We start from the raw sequence: 24,680 nt of genomic DNA on the forward strand, positions 1-24,680 counted from the left end.
GACAGTATAACACATCCATGAAAATTGTTTGAATAGTGCACAAGTAGGAAGGCTTGACTTCTGTATTAAATATCAATGATTAATACACTTTATTTTTGCATACGGATATAAGTCGCGAACTGTGTACTATTGTTTGTGGCCAACAGTACTTGAAAATGTATTTTTGTTTTGTCAGTTTACTTCAAGTTTACTATACTCAATCTTCATTCATCGTTGGCCTTGTTAACAAAAATCCCTGTTCATTAAAGTGGTGGTTTGAATTCAGTTTTGTTCAGCTGTCATAGTTACCTTAATTGCCTCATTCGGAAATAAGTGACTTTATTGTTCAAATGCCCTTGGATAATCATTCGCAAACTTTTCTCACTTAAAACCTGTGTAAAGCCACGTGTTGACCTGTTGAGTAATGGCATCCAATCACAAAATTCAAAAGTCACAGTATTTCCATTTTTTTTTTAGTTAATGTTCCTATTTTTCTTGGTAATATGGATTTTCCCCTTAACTGTCTAAATTTATTATTCTGTACTATTTCTCAAATTTTTAAATATGTCCAATTGAAAAATGGATTTTCTTCAATGTCTTTACTTTTCTCCAGTACAATCATCTGTTTCATACCACTTCCTAGTGCTAGTTTCGTGTACTGCTATCTTTTGTGGCAATACATAATTGTAATCCACTACAAGTCCACATACAATCTGTATAGAATATACAGTGTGTCCGAAAAGTCACGCAACCCGGTGTTTACGACCGTATAACGGAATAGCGAAACGGAATGAGAAGAAACGCTTTCTGCCAAGAGAATGCCCTGTATATTGGGAAAATTTAGAGAGACAAACATATGTAAGAACATGCATGTTTTAATAGTAAATAAGCAAAGTGTTGCCAAAGGCGGAAAAAAAATATTTGCAAATCGTGTGTATTGATGCACAGAACTTACTGAGGTAAATTATTGCAACATTTCACAATACCAACGAACAATTTGGATGGCCATCTATTGAATTTGACAGAAAGAGAACTTTGACAAAGTTTCAAAAACATTGCACAAGGGAATAAATGGGCTGTTCCAAAAATCGATGTTTTCACAATATTACGAGGGACACTGGCAACACTGTTGGTGTCACATGTCACTAACAGACGTGTTTCACCTCAGGCTATCACACTAAGGCACTTTTAACGACAAAGGAGAAAGTTGGCACATTTCAGGGTTGCAAGGTGTATGTAATTTATTGCATATGTTCGAGAATAACCAACACGTCTGTTAGTGACACGTGACACCAACAGTGTTGCCAGTGTCCCTCGTAATATTGTGAAAACATCGATTTTTGGAACAGCCCATTTATTCCCTTGTGCAATGTTTTTGAAACTTCGTCAAAGTTCTTTTTCTGTCAAATTCAATAGATGGCCATCCAAATTGTTCGTTGGTATTGTGAAATGTTGCAATAATTTACCTCAGTAAGTTCTGTGCATCAATACACACGATTTGCAAATATTTTTTTTCCGCCTTTGGCAACACTTTGCTTATTTACTATTAAAACATGCATGTTCTTACATATGTTTGTCTCTCTAAATTTTCCCAATATACAGGGCATTCTCTTGGCAGAAAGCGTTTCTTCTCATTCCGTTTCGCTATTCCGTTATACGGTCGTAAACACCGGGTTGCGTGACTTTCCGGACACTCTGTATTATTGTAGACAATTGTGACGTATTAATACCTAGAGAATAACAACATGCATCACTATTTAGTTTAACAAGTTTAATAGTGTTTTGAATATATCAGTAAGAGTAAAGATTTTTTTTTATTTTTGAGTATTTTAGTAAAACATAAACATTGCAGAGTCGTGTTGAAATTACCTGGAAAGCCTGGGAAAAACACAAATAATAATTCAATACTCACAATATTCAAGTTCACTGTAACGTAGTAAGTAATACCACCTTACACATTTGCTGAAGTTTGTATTCCATTATATGCTATGCAACTGAATAAAATATATAGGAGTGTCTTTGTGTATGCGTGTGTGTGCATGTATCACATGTGTTTGTCCTCTCTTCAGCATTCTTTTGCTTCCAACAAGCATATTGTTAAAAGTGCATTTTTCATGTTGAAAATAATTAAATAATTTTAAAATAATGATGTTTTTTTGGTATTAAATAATTTTATAATAAAAATATGTTATTTTTTGGTATTGGGACAGATTTTTTTTTTAGTAATGTTTGTGTTTATATCTCTTCTGCTCCGTGGTGGAGTGGATAGCACAGCATGCAACAACAGCAGAGGTCCTGGGTTTGAATCCCAGCATGGGTATGGGTGCTCTTTTTGAGTGTCCCTTCATCAGTTTCATCATATCATCACTCATCCTCATTGTCATGATTAGCCAAAAGTGACAGAAAAACAACACTCCCAGTTGGAAATGTTTATTGGTTTGAATTGGTTTCTACTGGAATAAATTGGATTCAATTGGTATCTGTGCTGAATCCAGTTGGAAATACAGGACAATTTCCAGTTGGTGAATTGTGTCCAATTTAAGTTTGATTGTATTGGAATCAATTATTTTCAATTGCAAAATCAGTTTAAAATTCCATTACTGTTTACAATGTGCAACTATCAACCATCTTCTGCTGTGAACTGAAATGTACTGGAACCTAATTGTAGGCCTACTGCAGAGTTACTGTACTCCAACAGCAGGGCCACTGTATGGAAAAATAATGTTTGCTACAATATAGTAACAAAAAAAGTCAATATCTCTCTTCTGTTAGACAAGGACAGAAAATCTATGTTTTCTAACTCTGTTTGATTATTTGGCAAGGACAGAAAACGAAGATAAACAGTTTTTTGTGCCTAAGAAAAACATAATTAAGTAGAAGAATAATCATCTCACATGATATTCACATTTCATTGATACCCTTGCTTTAAAAAAAGTTTGTATATTATTTGACATAAAGCATGATCCTGAAAGCTGGACTGAAATTAATGAGAACTATAAAAACTGATTTTGTAAGCCTAGATTATCATGTTTTATTACAGAATATAAAATTTGTAGCAATCGTTTTAGTTAATAAGTTTAATTATATATTATTTTTTAATAATAATATGTGCTAATTTGTCATATTTCTATAAATGTCAATTGTGATGCTGAATTGCATGCCATTTCTAAGATGGTGTTGGTGTGGTGCTAGTCATTGAGAGGAATGTTAAATGTTGATGTATGCTTTTGAAATATATGTGGTGCATGATACTATTCCTTGCATGTGTGGCACATGCATTGATGTTCACTCTTGCTATGTATTCTGTCATGCGCATGCTATGTATTACTCGTAAATGGTACAAATAAAGAAAGATATTGTTCTATACATTGTGCATATTTTTATGTGTAGACTTGCTCTTTTCTTGATAAAGTATCAATTTAAAGGATTTAAAGATAAAGTGTCATATTTTGTTATACGTGTTTACAAACAGAATTGTCGCTTTTATTTGTAGTATAAAATATTTGCTGTGGTATTGTTTGTTTCCGAGTTGGAATTATAGAAATTAATATTTTTTTCTGTGATTACAGAGCTACAGTTGATATTCACAGTGTTACAAAGAAAGGACAAGTTGATATGGTAAGTGAGAAAAATAATAAGTTTTGTACTGCTTTCCAGATATCAAATTTATTTTTCTACCGTACTCATGTTTTGGGGACATAAAATACATGGTAGCAAATTAATACACTTATAGGAACTGCTCAACTTGTACTATTGCTTTGTGAGCTTTTGTTGTGTGTAGTTTTGTGGACCACCACTAGGTTCGCTGCTGTCACCTGCTTGTTGGTGCCATCTGCTGCACTCTAGGGATCCAGTGTGGTGTGACTGACTGCTATTGGTGTTTAATTCATGCAGGAAGTGCATAATGACATGCGTGTTTCTTGGATTTTTGTGTCTCTTAAGAGTGTGTTTGTTTGATTTATTGTTTTAAGTCCACTTTATGCACAGAGAGGCTAATCGGGACTGGGCCTACAGTTTAAACTGGAATTCGAATCACAAACCCAGGTAACAAACCCATGACCCCTTGATTACAAGACAGCAACATTACCACTATGCCATTGGGGAGGCCCAGTCTTGAGAGAGTGAGTTGTTTGTCTGGAACATACTTTTCTAATTTTGTAGTTATTATATTTTGATGTGTTTGGTAAATAAAGTGGTGGGATGGGTTTTATTTGCATCTGCTAAGTGCTGCTCTGTTCTGTTACTTACAGATCTGATGGATCTGCTGACGTAATGTACCTTGCACTCACACTGTACATTGTATACACCTCCTCCCCCCTCCTCTTGATGATTCGGGTGTTATTGCCAAGCCATAGCACAAGTGCCACCAAAATGAATAGAAAACACACACACACACAAACAAACAAACCAATGTTGGGCAGATTAGTACTTCTTTTTAGAGTATTAATATTGTACAATCATTTATTTCTAGAATTAGTTGCATTTCAATACACTCATGTTATTTTCATCAAACAAAGTATCTCAAATTTTCTACAAGTAGTGATTTTTGTTTCAACTATTGTTACTAAGATGTATTATTAGCTTGTGTAAAAGATAAACATTATGACTATAATATGAGATATATGGCTTAATAAAAATACTTTGAATATATTGAAATATTGGCAATTTAAGAAACATAAGCTTGTTTATGTAACATGTATGATTTTGGCAGTAAAAAACTTCTTACGTCACGTGCTGGCAACATATTTGTTAAAAACAATCAGCATGATAAAAAACATTTTAGGAGTTCTTTCAGGTTTTTGATTCCATCACGGAATCCTCATCAGGGTTGGTCAAGAGATGACAAAATGGACACGGTTGAAGTTCCACTGGCGCTACTCGCTGTGTCTACGAGAAGATGTCGTTGCAGTCGTGCAGTGTTGGTAAGTTCTTGTATGTTCGGATTGTTGGCTGGAGGAAATGGATTTTTAAGTTTTAATGTGTTGTACCATGATAAAGATTTCCACACAATCATTAAGATTATTTGTGTTTTTGGTCATGTGTACACATTCCTTAACACCCCAATCTATTTTTCCTTTCATCTGAGACAGGAAGGAAACACAATCCTGCGGTAACTGGTTGTTGGTTTCTATGATATGTTTGGCCAAACCGGAAGAACTTTCTTATCTGCATATATTTCCAGTACTAAAATGAAATCAGGTCAAAGCACTCCTTCCTCCACATCATTGCACACAAATACGTAGATGACTTCCTCATTATATATAGGGGCAAAGAAATGTTCGAAGAATACATCAATAGTTGGAACCTTGTATGTGACTCCATTCAAGTTACCACAGAGAAAGAAAAGAACGGTATCTTCAATTTCCTCAGCATCACCATATTCAGAGAAAATAAAAGATTTGCGATCAAAATTTACCGTAAACCCACTGCAGGATCCCGTTTCATACATAAACATTCCAACCACCCACCAGGGCAAAAAGACAACATCTGGAACAACTTTGTCAGAAGAGCCTTGCACTTACATTCCAACAACAAAGTGCTACAAGAAGAACTGGATATTCTAAGACAACAGGCCTCCCTCAATGGCTACAAGACCAGCGTCATAGACCAGAACCTGCAAAAAAGTGAATGAAAATTTAAAAAACAGAAGCAACTATCCCACAAACAAAGAAGAGGACTCACTACTATGGCTAGGCATTCCATTTGTACCTGGTCTATCCACCAAACTCAGACACATCCTATAAAAACTGAATTAAAAATAGCATACAAACCTGGGAAATCCATAGGCCAAATCTTAGCAGGCTTCATAACTTACGACAAAAATTCGTTAACAAATTCCGCCAAATGGGAATCAAATGGGAATGCAACAGAAAATGTAGGCCAATGCAAGAGACCCATCAAAGGCAGATTTACAGACCACATAGGATACATGTGCAGGAAAGAAAGTTCTTCCGGTGTGGCCAAACATATCATAGAAACCAACAACCAGTTACCACAGGATTGTGTTTCCTTCCTGGCACAGGCAAAATGAAAAATAGAACGGAATGTGTACACATGATCAAAAACACAAATAATCTTAATGATTGTGTGGAAATCTTTATTTATCAAGGAAAAAATCCATCTCCCCCTGCCAACAATCCAAACATACAAGAACTTTCCAACACTGCAGGACTGCAACAACATCTTCCGACAGACACAGTGAGTAGCACCAGTGGAACTTAACCGCGTCCCTTTCGTCGTCTCTCGACCAGCTCTGTTGATGATTCCGAGATGGAATCGAAAGCTTGAAAGAACTCCTAAAGTGTTTTTTTATTGTGCTGTTTGTGTTTTTTTGATTGTTTTAATAAATGTATGGTGTAATCTAATTTTCTGCTGATTCCAAAATGTGCAACTTGTATCATTAATTTTTGAACTTGGATTGTTATGAATTTGTCAGTGTTTCCAATACATCTCTTGAAAAAGTTGCATGTTAGAACATTGAAAGCTCAGGATATAAATTGTACCTCACATAAACCAAATCTCAGAAAATGAGTTCTCTGGCAACGACGACAATAGCAAAGAAAGTATGCCATCAAATTTTGTGCATAAGAGCTAAAATTGTGATTGATGCCTTAAAAAATTAAACAAATTCATTTTCTTCTTCTAGTGGGTTACCCTTGAAGATGCAAAGCATGGCATGGTTCATCTTAGGATGACTTGGCTGTCATTGAGCAGTGATCAAAGTGCCTTAAAAGCGGTGAGTGGATTTTTACAAAGTTTTTAACACTTGACATTCTCTTTTTTATTCACTAGTATGAACTTTAGTAAAATTGTGAGTGGAATGAATTTCTCGATTTTGAAGTATAATCAAATTTATATTTAAATCTGTCACACATGGGCATGGGGAGGGGGGGGGGGTGTCGGATGGGTCGGTGGAACCCCCTGGAAATTGACGTCGTTCATTTAAAGATACAAGAAAGCCGAATGTTTGTTACTCTTATTGTTAAGAACAGAAAGAAAGTGTTTTTAGTTAATATTTGAACAGAATAATCAAAATTAAAATGCATTGAATCGAAAACGTTGAGTGAAAAGTACAGGATCAAGGTTATATTCTACCATTTCATCCAAAGAACAAATCGTTCCACAGTTTTCAAAATTCTAATGATTACAGTTGTAGGTGAGAGGTCACACACCAAACTTTATGAAAAAGAATCCCTCTTATCATTTAAAGCCTTTTCTTGAACAAGATGTTCAAAAGTTAATATCAAAATGCATTTCAGATACTAACTGCATAAAATGCAAAAGAAATAATGGAAAATAGTTGAGCTGGTATTCACTTGTTTGGTGGATTGAGTCTCCACATTTATATAATTATTATTATTATTTGAAATAAAATTTATTTTTGTTAACTTATAATATATTATTGTATAATGACAATTATTTTTTTGTATAATTCAACTTTCATCATTTGCCCAACCCCCCTTGCAAATATTTATGGGGACGTCCATGGTGTCACATCTTATCACCATTTCTAGCAAGCAGTTTATGTGGGAGTTGCTAAAATAAAACAACTTTGTAATCCGGTCAAATATATATGAAGTGAACATTCAGCTATGAACTTAAATCACTAGTCTGATTTGGACAAATTTCATTTGTAGTTAACACATTCAGCATGGGTTGTAATGAACCTAAAGGATGAAAAATTATCAGTGTTCGCATCAATAGCACAGCACAATACTTCGGAACAAACTTTGTTGAATTATAACGATGTGCCTTTTTAATTTTCTCAATAAACCACAATATTCTATCAGTTTTTGTTGATTGTACATTATATTTTCTCCTGTAGGGAAAACCAAAGAATTATGGGTTTTTGAGGTGTGTTTCCTTGTAATACTTTCAAATCTATTGCACTTTATTGCTGTCTCCCATTATGAATAACTGCTTATGTAGGAGTGTAAATATAAGATAGTTTTCATAGTAATGTTGAAAATTCAATTGGATTTCTGTTGAAAAGTCATGTTGAATCAGATCAAAAAATTATCAGTGAGTACATCGAAATTGGTAAATTTTTAATTTTACAGGTTTTCATCACAGTGCAGGTTTCGTGCTTGTTATTTGACGGAATAAATTAGATCAAACCCAATAGAACACACATGTTCTGGCCAGGATTTGAACTCCGTAACTCCAGAGTTGAGATTGAGTCACTCGGTGCTCTCAACCACTTTTTAGTACATATTCACTGATCCCATTTCAACTCTTTTTTAAAATTTGGTTTTCATAGAATTCGTAATTTTCTATACAGAGCAATGTCTTTCTTCCATAGAAGCTTTAGCAATACATTTTATTAGAACTTAACTGGCATGACCCTGTTTTGTGATCATTTACATGTCATTGCTATGTAAAAACCTGCAGCGCTGGTGGTCTAGTGTGTGTCGACTATCATGCAGGAGACTTGGGTTCGATTCCCAGGTTGGGTGATCTGTATGGAAATTTTTCCTACCTTGTCACTTCATAAAGCAGCTCTAGGGTTCACCCACTCTCTACAAAAGGGTATTGCAATCCTCGTTGGTAAGGAGTGATAATTGGAGTGTGGTGCTGATCACATCACCTCAATAGTCAAAATTGTCAATTTGTGAGACACTACCTCCACACCCATCCTTATGTGCCATTATTGGATGGTGCAGTGAGCACTGGATAAGTGTATATTTTAATGTTTAGCTACATGAAAGAAGAATCGCTGCTGTTGACCCAAAATCCATTCACAGTACAGTAAAACCTCGTTAATCCTGACTAATGGCGGAGATAAGTTGACCGGTTTAACGAAAGTCCGGATTAACTGAAATAAACTGAAAGAACAGTAGAAAGTGCATTAAAACTTTGTTTATAGCAACAAAACAAGTTTATTATGGTGTATTTAAAGGGCATAGGCCTAAATACACTATACAGTACAGTAAAATGTAAAGCAATACTGTGGATACGATGCAGTATGTACGACGAATACGATTGTTGACTTCTGGCCACATTTAAAACTTTGCATTCTGCCTTTTTTTTTTTTTTGGTTGCCTGTCTGGATTAAGTTAATTTCGGCTTATTGGAGTCCGGATTAACGAGGTTTGACTGTATTTAGCATTTACAGTGTACTTTTAGAAAAAAAATATTAGCAATTTCATTTCATATCTCACATTTTTCCAGGCTTTAGCCGAAACCCAGCTACTGCGTTTAACTACCCTGAGCACCTCATTGTTGATCTTATTCATAGATAGTGCAAAAAATCTTCCGGTAAGTCAGTTTTAGAATATAGATAGTTTTTAAACTTGCAGAGAAATTAACAGTACTTAATGAACAGTGCTTTTTCTACTTCTTCTTTTCAAATGTGTTTCTTGTACTTTACCAAGTTTGCTATTATTTTTTGCTTCATATGGTTGTGTTTGCAAAAGCAATTCAAGAGTTCATTTTTTTTATTCTATTATTTTTAGTTTCTTTCTTCTTTCTCTTTTTAGTCTCACAGTAGCTTTGTTATGAGTTTGTGACAAGTGGAAAAGCAGTAGCAAGAAACTCAGATGCTTTAGTTATGAAAATTATATACATATACATGTATATCTATACATAAAGTCCCCATTAACTACTTAGTATACACCCACGCTTTGTATGTGTTTTCATAAAAATAAATTTTGTATTTTTTCAGTTTACTTCTTTGCATAGACACACATTCAATTTTTGACATAAGTATGAATAATTTTGGGATTATTTCAGTACCAACAATTTTCACTCAATATGAGTTAATAATTTATGTAATTAACAGTGTCATGTAATTTTTGCCATTACAGAATAGTTAATGGGTGTACACTACAAATATATATGGATATACAAATTCAGTTTTCACAATATTGGCCAATGAAAGAAATGACTCTTTCAAGCCGCATTGTGAAGACAGTATTGAGTGTAATGATAATTGGCTTGCTTTTTGAAACTTTGATAATAGAGAGATTTAGTTTTAACATTTTTCAAAAGGTGGCTTAGTGTTTTGGCTGTATTAACGTAAATGCAAATTCCAGTAACTGTGTTAGCCCATGAGTAAGTCTGTGTGAAAGGAATGAAGCAACACCATGAGGAAAATTTTTGTGATATTGAGATGGTAACACTGGCCTTAGCTCTTCTTTAACAATCATTTTCAATTCCAATGACAATCCTGCCAATATCAATACTTGGAACATTAAACTGGTTCCAAGTTTCTTTCGATCCAAGTAATGTCTATTTGCCTAGACACACTGGAATGAAAGTGTGATGCGAAGGATGTTAACATTTTCAAATACGTACCGAGACGAACTGCCAGTGGAGGGGTCTACCCAACATTCCACTGTGTCAAGGAACCTCAACTTAAACTTCCCCTTTCCCATATACTTCCAACAAATTACCAAAACTTTCCAAATGATTCCCTGTCGTTTCGCCAGTAGCGCTGGTAGCAATGACTGGAAGGCCACTGCTGACAATCCGATAAAAAGAAACTAAATAGTGTTACCTTAGTCAGATTGGCTGAAGGGAGCTAAGTTCCAATTTGAGCCAAATGTATATATGTACCTGTCTTAAATAAACAGATGAACACTCTATGTGTAATCTTACTTATCCGAGAAGTAACTCTTCTCTGAGTACACCCTGTGTAGTAAAATAAATTAAATGTAGCCAAGCCCCCATTCTTGGTATTGTCCGAATATTACAAAATGATATTTTTATCCAAGAACAGTTAATCCATGATAAAAGGGCCACCTGGGATTCAAATCACTACTATTGAGCATGAGATGTCACATTGAGAACTTTACTTTGTACTACATCCACTCCCCAGAATTTTCCCAAATAAAACTTGCCCTAAAGGTACTGAAGAGTAAGTTTGTATGTTGGCACCCAAGCCCCAAGCCAGAAACTTACACTATGCCATCTTGATCGATTTTTCCCATGAAAATGTTGACCCCCACAATGCCTTCAGTGTCTTGCTAATATGCGCCTTCCAAGGTGAGCAGTGCCAAACAGAATTCTCCCCTCCTAGAAGAGAACTTTGACATTATTACATAATAGCCAACTAACTACACACCAAGAAAAGCCTTGGGTCAAACTATAACACAATAGTGCAATTACATGTACTTTTATTAAGCAACAATTAAATAAATGAAATTTAACCCTTATTAAAACATACATTACAAATTTAACTTCATCTCCTTCAATGTGAGGGGAAAAACATGGCCATGTGCATTTCTGTCACAACCCGGGATTTGTATTTGAAGCACTATACAAAGCAAAGTTCTTAAAATAAATCATGGGCTTGCATTTTATTCACTGATTAAAAAACAGAAACTGGTTGCATTATCATTAATTAACAATAGTATGGCATTTACTTTGCTGACACACAATTACTTGCTGTATATTGCAATGTAAGGAGAACAAAATAAAAATTGGACGGATTTCAAATTTGAATGATTGGAATGAAAATAGCATCAAGCCGCTAAGTAATGACCTAAGAGCTGAAATTAGCTTGGAGGTACACCTAAAAACTTGAAATAGTATACATTTTGATATGATTACATCAAGTGACCTTGACCCACAATACTATTTTTCGCCCTATAATAACATCATATGGAGAACAGTTTATTTCCAGTCAATGGTTTAGTCACCTGCTTAGTACTTTACACGAATATTTATTTCAGATAAACAATTTCTTTCAAAGATGACGATGCATCGTGTCTTGATCACAACCACGTTTTACTCCAGAAACAATTCACGGATTATGGCCATAATTGCTACACATGCATGCTAGCATTCGACAAAGGGTACATTTACGCCGTATTTCAAAATTCTTATATAACCCACTGGTTTTTACTTACTTTTTGAAGAAAATGCGTACTTACGTCCTCACCTCAACGCACTGCAACGCAAAATAACAGTCCAGTCCGGCCGGGAACAAAACTCACTTTTTCATGTTCAACTTGTCTTCAGAGTCAATATTCTTACATAAATGTCATCTCCCATCTTTTGTGCATGAATCGTGCTATAGATATCCTTTCGTACTGCCTTGACAAAACAGATGTCGTACAATTTCTGGCCCTCGTCCTGTTAAACAACCATATTGCATACTTTCTTCCTATGCCAGTCCTCGCCACGTTAAAAAAATCGAGCTTCTGCACTTCCGCTTCAGGAATGTGAGATTTTATGTACACTCACCAACATGGAATTTATACATGTAAAAACAAGTTAGTTATACATAACACATAAGTTGGTCTATTATTGACATGGTAATTGTTTTGCGGATTTTCATTTAAAATCCCTAATAACTTAAAATTTGATACAAAATGTGCTCTTTTAACTGTAAATACCCCTTCTTTCACATAACGTGTAAGCCCAGGACCTCTTTTGAGCAAAATTAATACTATTTACGGCAGTCCTGTAACTACTGCCATCATGCAAGTAAACGTCGTACTAGATGAAGTGCCACGTATATTGAACAAACAATGATCGGCAATTATATTTTAACTCTTCAAAATCAAATTAAATGATTATAAAATTACGTTTCACAATTAAATAGTGCTTATGACAATATTTATTATAGTACTGACAATTCAGGACAGATAATACAGTTATTTTTAGTGGTTTTTAATTTTCCTGTAACGTTTCATCCTAGTTTCCCAGAACTTTTTCAAGCTTACACCAAGATAAACACACACAACCTTACCTGGCTAGTCACTCTACACTACTAAGGAATGTCTAATTTTTGTCCTTGTTTCCTCCTATGAAAACTGGTTTCTCATCCTTCCTGTACCTCCCCAGGTGTCATGACTGGCTGTTTCTTCCCTTCCCCTCCATCCTGTGACCTACTCTCCTTGTCTTTCCTCCTCTCCCCCTCCTGATGGCACTAACCTTCCATTTCTGGCTAGTTAAAATCTTCCACTTTTGTGTTGAAATTTGAAGGTGGCTCTGGAAACTTAACAAATTTACTTTCCACATGCTTTTTTATTAGTTCCATCCATTATGTTTATGTATTATAGAGTACGTTCGAAAAGTCCCTGCACTCCAAGTTTGAGAATTTTTTGCTCATAATTTATTGAACTTGTCAAAGTAATGAAAACATACATTTGTTAACTATACCTTGAAATACATAAAAATAATAATTTGTAAACTAAATGTGAGTAATACTGCAATCTCTGAGGTCGATAACCACTTTCCGTGCGTTGATATGATTTGATTTTCTTTACTTCACTTTTGTGTCACTTTTGGCTAATTTGTGAAGATGGAGATGAGTGATGATATGATTATATTGATGAATGGAGATGAGTGATGATATGATTATATTGATGAATGGACACTCATAAACATCCATGCCCAGGCCAGGATTCGAACCCAATATCCCTGGCATTGTAGTATGATGTGCTAACCTCTTGGTCATGGGGACCGGCTTTCCGAATGTTGAAATGCACAGAAAGAGTACTGAAACTAAATTTGAAACGGTCATCCATTGCAGTTTTAGCTGTTGACGGATTAGCGGGAAATAGACTTCTCCATTTCTCCACATAGCTTTCCTATGAGATACTCAAAATATGCTTCCAACATATCGATTCCCTATGTGCACGTAAAGATTAACGCCCCCCTAGATGCAGAGCAACGTGGCAACTGAATGCAAATGACTCATTTCCAGCGTCTCAGTTGGCAATAACCTGTAAGATAACCTGCAGACTTCTGGCATGGAAATTCCATGCTTCAGTTCCGCATGTTTCCCTGTAGTGGGCGCTACACCATTTGATTTCGATAGAAGCAGACAACAGAAGTTATGTAGCCGCATTTCTCCGTGTTTCTCCACGTCTCGGTGGACTATGTGCTTAAAAGGTATTGTTGACAAAACTGTGATTGTAAGTCTCACACCAATGACTGTAATAGCGTCACTGCTCCAAATATAACATAAACTCGTTCTTGAAGGTCAAACCAATCCATACGGGCAATCTTGCCAACTCATCCACATGAATGCCATAGTAGCTTCTTTTTAAAGTATGAGTGCAGGGGCTTTTCGAATGCACTGTATTATTTTCTATCTACAAGAAGTGATTATGTGAAGCTTTCATTCATTCATTGTTCCAAGCATTTCACTGCAAAAGGCTGTACTATGTTGCACCTACAGTGCTGAAAAAGAATGTTGCATAATTTCATATTTCCAGAATAGAATCTGGTATAGGTCTTGAAGGAAATGGGACATGTCAGGAAACAAGAGGTAAAAGGTATACAGTAGCACGGTAACAAGGCAAACCAATACAACCAAGGTGCTTAATGAGTGTCAGCAATCCCAATGGCCATTCATGGTGCAGTAGTTCCTGGTCTTCAGGATCCAATGTGCCCTTCCCGAGCATGGATGCACCTCTATCCTGGGGAATACGTTCCAATTCCACAGCCTTGGTGAGCTGTTGGAGGGTCTGGCACTGAGTTGGGACCAATGGTGAAAGCTGTCTTCAGGAATTCCCATGCATTTTTGATGCAGTTGAGGTCAGGTGAATAAGCTGGCCATGGCATGCAATCAGTTTTGTGCCCCTGTTGGGTAGAAGCACAGAATCGTTATCATATGCATCATGTATTCAAAATATGCAACAATTTTTTTTAGAACTATATGCTCTATGTCAGCATAGTATCAACTTAATATCACCTACGCGGTGATATCTTCTTCACACCTGTTAACCTGTTCTGCCAGTGCAGGTAGTTTCTTCTTAGCTGATGTTCCAGTCAATTTCTTTGACTTTTCTTAATCAATTCCAGCATTGCTCGCTGTTCACCAACACTTTCCAGCACAGTTTCACTTCTTTCTTTGTCCATTTCACATTCTCCACTCTTAAGATACAATTTTAATTTAATATACACACATTGCACTTTACAGTTATTGTTATTGACGGACACTGAAACTCCATTATGCATCAGCTGTTTTGAGAACCAATTGGCTTCTAGTTGGATAGCAGAACACCTAGCACCATGTTGGCCATGGACCTTGCCCATCCACATAAAAAAAGTTCACATGTGAATAAGTTGCAGAAAGGTTGCAATTGATTTCCTTAATGTCAGAAGAGCTTCTTATTGAGATGTAGAGATAAAAGTACATTACAGTGACTAAATGATAAAAATGTACCACTTCAGGGGCGTACTGACCCACACTGCTACAGTGAATTTGCCCCCTGGGCTCCACTTTATGATAATATTTTCCCTCCTGTCCTTCTCAATGTATGCTACTATTCAAAATATGCATAAGGGAATACAAAATAAACATATTTAACTACTTGTATTGTGGGGAATTTTAGTAGAAAGTACAGGGTGAGGCAGTCAAAAGGGAAGATTGAAAAAATTCACAAAAAGTATAGAGAGCAAATATTATTTATTATTTGAACATGAGTGGAAATTACTAGTGTACCTGAAAAATGTTCATTTTTTTGAATATGGTGTCAGCAAGATGGCATCCTTGGTGTTGCATTGTCCGAGTCTCGGAGTAAATCCACCCATGACGTTGCATAGCATCTCCAACGGAATGTTGTGGATTTCTTGCCAAATTTGCTCCTCAAATCATCCCTGGTTCTTGGAGGGATGTCCTTGAAGACTTTGGATTTGAGGTAACCTCAAATAAGAAGTCAGGAGCCGCCAAGTTGGGTGAACCTGCAGGCCACAGAATGTCGCCGAATCTTCTGATGAGACGAGGTCACGCCCCCCCACTCTCATAACCCCCAACCATTCCTGAAATCTTCCCATTTGACTGCCTCTCGCAACGTCATGGCCGGATTTACTCTGAGACTCTGACAATGTGCGCAAATCCAAGGACACCATCTTGCTGACACCATATTAAAAAAAAATGAACATTTTTCAGGTACACTAGTAATTTCCACTCATGTTCAGAAAGTAAATAATATATGCTCTCTCTATTTTATGTGATACATTGTACATTGGCCACAAATTCCTAACCAAATACCATATTAGCAAACCATGGTCAAATTAAAAGTTTTTAATAGTATACTAAAGGGAAGAAAATTTGTTGTTTAAAATATGTAATTAAAATTTTCGAAAAATATATATTTTTTTAAATTAAAGTACGTTTTTAAAAGAATGAAAAATAAAGTACAGTATTTGTGGTAGTTCATTGTCGTGGAGTTGATGTTGCATTTAGAGTGAGCACCCACATGCCATTCTTCCTGGATCCAACTAGTTAAGCCAGCTGTACTACTACATATAAAATAGGTTGCAAAATTTGGTGATGATGAAATAATTTGTTACTGGAATTTGGGTTTGCTGATGGCAAATTGAACTTACGCTTTCGCCAAGCTTAATAGAATGCCTTTTTTTTAACTGTACATTTGGATAATTGTACATTTTGAATATGAGAGTTTGTGCATGTGTGTAACAAATTATAAGCAAACAGAACTCAGCCCTCTGCAAAGTAAAAGTAATTCTGTGGCTATTAATTTAGTAATAAGTGCTCCTCTCTACTGGTTACAGAGTGCAGTTCTTAGGTCTTACGGTCAATGGTTTTCTTCTGGCTCCGGCAAGGTATGGGTCTCTCAGACCCCCCTTTTGCAAGTGTAACACAATTTGCAACAGTTGTGTTTAGTTTTGTTGCATTACTTGTCCATTTTTTTCCCTTTTTTTGCACATATGCATGGTACACTGGAATGCATAAGTAACAACTGTGCCTGCTACCTGGCAGTGGCATAACTTCCTACTTTACTGTTAGAACCACAGTAATTTTCACTAGTTATTAATGATAATACCTGATGTTAATTAAATTTTTGTGTTATAAATGGTGTAAACTTTATAATAGCATGTTTATCTGCCAACTAGAATAAATTAAATGTTATGTAAAGGTTTGTAGAATAGTAATGCGATGAAGTGGCTACAGAAACATAATTATTTCAACATAATTTAATGGAAGGTCATTATAAATAGATGTATAAATTGCTTGAAAGGCTGTCACTAGATCCTCCTACATGCATTTAGTAGTATTATTGAGACTTAAAGTGTCAAAAGTTCATAGTCTGTGTCTTTGCCACTTGCTATTTTTGTGCAAATATTCATTTTCTTCTTGTGGATATCGTGATGCCTAATACCCTGCTACCAGTTTCAGCAAAGCATTGTGGGAGTATATAACATTCCACCCTAACCCCTCACTTACATAACCTTTTTTTCTGATTCCATTGGTGAGAAGTTTTTATGTTCTGTTTATGATGTTAAAGGTAAGAATATTGACTGTCACTCTTTAATAACTCACAATTTCATACCATCCTTAAGTAAATAATAATCATTATTTGTAACATATTCATGTGTCTTCTGTTTTTATACAAATGTGTCACCTATTTGTAGTTATCGCTCAATTACTCCTTTCTTATTTGTTGCATCAGTAAGAATATTTTCCAGTATGCTTGTATCAACACAGAGCATGAATCATATGCAAGTTCCAAAACTCTTTTACATTCATGATCTTGAAGTAAACTGGTTTCAACATTTAAGTTAACTAGCCATATGAAATGGTTTATGGCACATAGAGGATGAAAAGTCATGTGTAAATTGCAGCTTGAAGTGAATCAAATCTCAGTTTTTGGTGTTCATTGTCAGTGTTTTACCACTGGGCTACAACCCAACATCTGAACTCTCCACAATTTGATCCTTTCTTGCAGCACAATTTACGCACAACTTTTCAATAAGTTATAACAGTAATTGTTTCAGTAAGTTCAACATATAACATACCAGGCACTATATACAAGAAGTAAGGCACCACCCCAAATGTAGAACTTAAGTGAAAATGAGGAGACAATCATTGACAGTAAATAATATGTAATGTTCTCAAATATTGTGAAATTTATGGTTCAAATATAAATGAATTATTGAGTACACTTTTTTCTAATAACTGTACTGTGTCTGTTTGCAAGTGTGCTTTTTCCAAGCAGCCATTTTTCTCCTTTCAGAATTTCAGTTTTGGTCAAAATATCATTATAAGATATTTATCATCTTAGAAATTGTATGAAACTACTATCGGATTAAAAATTATGGATACTCGAGTTGGATTCCAATTGAAAATTAACCAGTAGACCTACATAAAAACAAATAAGATCAAAATTTAGCATATTCTATTCTGCATTAACCTATAGTAACAATTTTTTTTTCTCAAGTATGCCTTTGATTTTTTGTCATCGTGAGAACAAAAAAATGTTTCCAAACAACTGCTCTCTTTGAAATCCTACAAATAAAGAACTTGTGGTCCAATCGTGATGAAATTTAAATGCAGTGCAGGTAGAAAGTTTTTAAATACAATTTTTAATTTTCAGATATTTTAAATTGCCCAAAAAGAAAACGTTCTTGCGAATTTTGTGAAACAGCTTTTTCTTAGTAATTTTCAGTGAAAAATGCAGGCTCGACCAGGACTCGAACCCAGGTCTCTAGTATACCGTGCCATTGCTCTAACCACTGAGCTACCGAGCCAGCCTGGCCTCGCCTGATTCTTCGCTGTCTCTGTTTTAGCTGCGTGGAATCATCTCTGCCAGTGCTACCTCAACGTACTGCTAATGTGTGCCTAATCTTCAATAACTTTTTCTTAGTATTGGATAGTCCTACATATGTGATCATGATCTTGTTTTGAAGTTCTTTGCAGCTGTTTTTAAAATCCATTATCATTGTCAATGCACATTGTGAAACCGATTTTATACAGATTTTTATTCAATGGAGTAAAGGTGTTTGTTGAACATGGCAACACTGCATGTGCTGTCATACAGTGATTTCCATTGAACCGTGCAAACTGAAGGCTATCACTGTGAGCAGTGTTTCCAAATTCAACATACATATTTACTCCATTCAATAAACATCTGTATAAAATCTGTTTTGCGATGTGAATTGACAATCATAATGTGTTTTCAAAACAGCTGCAAAGAGCTTCACAATTAGACAAAGTTCATATTTGTAGGACTATCCAATACTAAGAAATAGTTGTTTCACTATATTCAGAAGAACATTTTTTGGCCAATTTAAAATATCTGAAAATTATTCTATTTAAAAAATGTTTCTACCTGTACTGTATACAGGGTAAGTCAAAAAGAATGAAACAACTCTATACAGTTATTATGACATAACTATTTACGATAGAAAATCAAACAAGGCATCAATAGAAAGAAAAACTGTGGAAGTTTTATTCCCACTTGGCGCTCTTATGCTGCTCTGCCATTCCTCTGCCAGGATCGCTAGTGTGGCAAAATGGCAAGCGACCAGCAGAAGGCGTATTGTGTGTTCGAGTTAACGGTCACAATGGTGGAAAGACATTTCTGCATGCGTTTTGATAGTAAACCACCGTTTTGGACGAACCATCAGTACAAACGATTTGAAGAGACTATAGTCTGTGTGTAAAGGGAAGAGCATTGGATGGGTGCATGTACCCCATGAGTCAGCGAACAGAATTAAGGAACTTTTCGCAAGAAGGCCACGAAAATTCACTCACAGTGCAAGTCGTGAGCTGCAGCTGCCCCAGAGAGCCACATGTTGTTCTGATGTGGTGGATTACCATTGAAAGATATGCGGATATGTCTTTGCACCATTGAGATCGACTCAGACTTTGCTTACTCCAGCAAACAATAATCCTTCTTCTGGTTACTCGCGATTTTGCCACATTAGCGATCTTGGCAGGGGAATGGCAAAGCAGCATAAGATCGCCAAGTGGGAATAAAACTTCCACAGTTTTTCTTTCTATTGATGCCTCGTTTGATTTTCTATCGTAAATAGTTACATCATAATAGCTGTATAATTTTGTTTCATTCTCTTTGACTTACCCTGTAGTTCATCACGATCGGATCATAGTTTTTTTTTTTTTATTTATAGAATTCAGATAGCTGTCATTTGGAAAACACCAAAAAAATGGCACTTTTTTGTTCTCATAATGATAAAAAATTGAAGGAAGGCATACTCGAAAAGAAATTGGTTACCATAGCTTAATGCAGAATTGAATGTGTTAAATTTTGATGGAACTCGTTTTTATGTAGGTCTACTTGTTAATTTTCAATTAGAGTCCAACCTCGAGTATCCATAATTTTTAATCTGATAGTAAAGCAAGCCTTGTACATAATCAATGAGAATATTATTTCTCTTATCAATCCATTGTGCTGACGTCAGTAGAAAAATACATGTGTTCAATATAAACAATTTCCATGTATTTTTTTTCTTTCTCCAACTAAAATACTTTTTCTTGAGGTAAATTATGTAATGCTCAAAATTAATGGCTTTTCCCAGATATAAGACTAAAAGTCAGACACATTCAGGAAGAAAAGGATATCTGGTAGCCCTAAATGCAGTAAATTGTTTACGGCAAGTGAGCAGGAGATCTCTTTTTTGATGAAAGTAAGATCACATGAGGCAGTCATAGAAAGGACACTTTTGTGCATGATGCTTAAATTGTCTTGTACTCCGATTGCAGTGTGCTTGCTGAATGTGCTGTCAATAATGGACAATTTTTGTGGAATAAGGCTGATTTAAAGTTTGTGTGTTTCATGAAATGACGTTTGGGCCATCTAATGAAATTCACTGGTTTTTCAGTAAGAGTTTTGGAACATGCCTCACATTTGCCTATTCATAAGCATGATCCATATTCACACTTTGTTCTTTCATTGTTTTTCTTTCTTTCATTTTAGCAACTCCAAATTCTGTGACAATCAATACTACTTTTTTTCATTTGCAATAGTAGATTCTGCCTATTTCTGTATCTTATTTTGACTAAATCAAAAGCCATTGTTAGCTCTAATAGATTCATATGGAAATAGATGACCAAGTGTCTTATTGAGCAAGAGCTAAAATTACTACCCTTACTAGGAAAGGGATAGAGAATTCGTCCTTAAGAATTTTTAAAAGAAATCATCTACGAAGCATGTCTGGAAACTAAGATACAAAGTCCAATATGCATTCACACAAATTTTATTTTACAAAACTTCCAATACAAATGATGATATGTCGTTCAGGCGATATCAACTAGATGATATATCGTCATTATATTTTGGCAATATGTATCGTGTCAGTGATATATCATAACAATATTTGGCGATGTACAAGTATATCATGTTGGCGATATATCGTCACAATATTTTAGCAATATATATCGTGTCAGTGATATATCATCACAATATATGGCAATATATATCATGGAGACAATATATCGCCGATATCACGATACGGAAAAAATATCGCATCGTATCGTCTGTGATGATATTTTCTTGATGATATATTGCGATAACAAATTTCCGATATTGTCCACCCCTACTTATCCCTACCCTTTTTAACAGTACATACTTTACTTTTCAACATAGTTGCCACCATTTCCAAACACTTGTTAAATCTGGGAACCATATTTTGTATTCTAGAGTCATAGATGTCTTCTGGCTGCCTATCATGACTTCTTTCACCTTGTCATCATCATTGAACCGTTTCTTTAGGTGATGTTTATTTAGGTGAAGAGACAAGTGAAGCCACACTTTCTTTCGTTAAGAAACCGTATGATGGGAACACACCTCACATTTGGTGGGATTTTGGATCAGCGATGCCATTTCAAATATGTGTTACTCAATCAAAACTCGGTGTAGCACTGCTGAATGATTGCAAGCAAGCAAGGAGCAAGCATACAGATCAAGGTCAAAGCCACTATGTGAATAAGAACATTTCCCTTCAGCCTGCCTGTTGTGAATCTTTACTTTCCAGACATGCCTCATAGATATTTGTAATAGAAATTAGACATACAGAAGCACAAAACTATTACAGATGCCTAGAGAACAACATATGCAATCCCCCTGACTATCTCAGTATAAATATCAACATTATTTGTTTAAATGGGAGTCTTTTTATTGGGACGGACACCAACTCCAATGTGACATACTGTGGTTCTCCCCTTTGAGTTGACACCAAAGCAATCAGTTGTTTGCCACTAATAGCCAGGAGGCAGTAACAGTGGGAATAATTGTGCAATGGACATGAGAGAATGGCAGATTTATATTTATTTGTTTTGGGTGCCTTTTACTGTAATTTATCTGCAGTTTGTACTGTATACAGGGTAAGTCAAAAATTATATAATAGGGCTGAGTCGATACCATAATACCAGTACAGCTGCCAATACTCGTACTCAGGGGTAGAAAAATACAGGGCACACAATCGCCATGGTGCCTGAATTTTTTTTTTTAAAAAAAAAATAGTTTGCCTAGAGAAATTTGCATTAATTTTTTTTAAAATGAGTAAAGTATGAGATTTTATTTTTTTAAATGTTTGTGTGTTTTCTGTATCATGTGCATCATTGAATCGGGACAGTAAACATCATTATAAATTTTTGCACTGTTTGTAGCCAAATTTTGATAACTGCAGCGATATGGTAGAGACTGTTATATATTAGAATGTATTGCATAGTTATTCATGCTGTTCCCAGTTGAGCCCTCTTTAGGAAGGCCACTCCTTGGCAAGAATTACCTTTAATACAATCTTGTATTAATTATTAAATTAAATGTTTTAAGATCACATTTCATAGCTTGTCTTAGTTGCAGTCATGGCTTTCTTAGCTTGTATTTGCAAAAAAAGAAAGAATAAAAGCTCGCTTCTGAGAAACTGAGACTGGCACCTGAATTTTTTTTTAGTTTTGTCTACTCCTGCTCGTACTGATTTCCACCAATACCAATACCAATTCTTGAAAATTGTAACCATTCAAATTTGTACAGAACATCTATAAATTTATAAGTTTTCCATTGGAAATGTATCATAGTTTCACAATTTCACATGAGATATTCAGTTAATCACAAAATACATTTCTACCCACATTGTGATTTCCAAAAAAAAAAAATGCATAATTTGCAGGAGATTTACACTATTTGAAAATGTCGTGTGGCATTTTTGTGGATTCCATGAGACACTCAGACTCCGTAAAAATATCAATGGATATCAGTAATTAAATTTCAAACTCTTTTAACTTTCCAATACCAATACAACGGCTCAGTCCTATTAGGTACCTTACAAATACTATTGTTATATTTTCTTTCTATTCAGAGTGCACGGACATCGAGCAGGCCTGATCCTTACGCACAGATCAGTATTGGAAAGAAGCAGGAGATCACCTCGGTCCAGTATCGAACGGGAGACCCTGTTTGGGAACAGGGATTCACTTTCCTGGTGAACAACCCAGAGGCCGACACTTTGCACATTAAAGTAGGTATATCAGGTTGATTAATTCTGTATTATGTTTTTTTATGGCACTTAATTACAAGGGTGAATGACTGTAATCAAGAAGGAAGAATGAAAGGAACCACCAGTAAACCAACTTTTTCATATATATTGAAATTGCGAGGAAATTTGAAGTTGTCAGATTTGTGTTTTGGTTTTTCTTTTCCTGCATTGGTGTTTTATTTCTATTATATCTAATTGATATACAGGGTGTGACAACTAAATCTGGCAGTTTTTAATTACAAATAAAAGCAAAACTCTTTATGCAATGAAGTCAATTTAATACATGTTTGTACTACATCTCAAAACATTTTACGAAAATAACATGAGAGGCAGTTTCATGCAGTTTTTTGACTAGGACAATTCATTTTTTGAATGACTCCTCCAAACAGAGACCCAAACTCATTCGATGTTCTCGGGATTTTGAACCTTGCGATGTCCACTGGTGTTCTTTTCATTGCTGATGCCATCTCCTTGAAGTTCCTTACCCACAGGAAAATGGTATTCCAACTGGGAACATACAGATTAGGGTGAATGTCGTTACATCGACCAACTTCTGTTCAGTGTTAATTTAAATACCGTCAGATTCAGTTGCTGCACCTCACAGGTGTGCTATTCAAAAAATGAACTGTCCTTTTCAAGAAATTTGCTGAAACTCCCACTCATACTATTTTCCTAAAATGCTTTGAGATGTAGTACAACATGTATTAAATTGACTTCATTACATGAAAGAGTTTTGTTTCTATTTGTACTTAAAAACTGCCAGGTTTAGTTGCCGGACTACAATAAATAAGAATTGTTGCTGTAAACCAGGTCAATTTTTCAGAATATGCTAATGCCTTTATATCATAAAACTAGTAACAAAATAACAGAATTTTAAACTAAATTACAGACTATTTATAGATACATCACATTGGTTAAGTTTTCAGTAATTTTACTGATAAACTGATACACAATGTATCTACATTGCTCAATACCTAAGAGTACCCGTTTCATTTTTCCATCCCTGATAAAAATATCATTTTGGATGTACAAGCTCTCGGTTTACTCATTTTTTGTAGTGCCAAAGCACTGTGTATACATCCCCCATGTTATGTATTCCTGGGTTTGACCCAATGGATCATATTCTCAGTAGTTTGGATCCTCACTTTGCAGTCCTGATTATCTCGTATATGCATAAGTTAAACTTAAAATTAATATTCATCAAGGGGTCCCGGGTTTGATACCCAGTGGAGGCACAAGTGGTTTGAATCCCACTTTAAACTGTAGGTCCAGTCCCGATTAGCCTTAATGTGCATAAAGTGGACTTAAAACAACAAATCAATCAATATTCATCAAGAAACCATGCTGCCCTCACACTCTTATTTTATTTCTCTAGTAGTTTTTCTTTCATTCAATAACTTTCGGAAGGCACGTAGCAGGTGTGAAAGTAGAGATGCATGCATTTTCAATCTCAATCATAGTGGAGACGAGCTGCACTTCACTCAGTGTGGCTGCCTTAC

The 24,680-nt window shown here is 35.4% G+C and overlaps 1 protein-coding gene across 3 annotated transcripts in view; it reads left to right on the forward strand.

Annotated features, from left to right (window-relative positions):
* Esyt2 (extended synaptotagmin-like protein 2) overlaps nucleotides 1-24,680 on the forward strand; it is a 110,746-nt gene that overhangs the window by 46,543 nt on the left and 39,523 nt on the right. For all 3 annotated transcript variants that reach the window (XM_083142537.1, XM_083142536.1, XM_083142538.1), the window contains exons 10-13: nucleotides 3,549-3,597; nucleotides 6,626-6,715; nucleotides 9,151-9,237; nucleotides 23,005-23,163. In XM_083142537.1, the coding sequence (XP_082998663.1) occupies nucleotides 3,549-3,597; nucleotides 6,626-6,715; nucleotides 9,151-9,237; nucleotides 23,005-23,163 (385 nt within the window). The remainder of the gene's footprint in view (nucleotides 1-3,548; nucleotides 3,598-6,625; nucleotides 6,716-9,150; nucleotides 9,238-23,004; nucleotides 23,164-24,680) is intronic.

The sequence above is a fragment of the Lepisma saccharinum genome, chromosome 21 (assembly GCF_977018435.1).
Source record: "Lepisma saccharinum chromosome 21, izLepSacc3.1, whole genome shotgun sequence".
NCBI classification, from domain to species: domain Eukaryota; kingdom Metazoa; phylum Arthropoda; class Insecta; order Zygentoma; family Lepismatidae; genus Lepisma; species Lepisma saccharinum.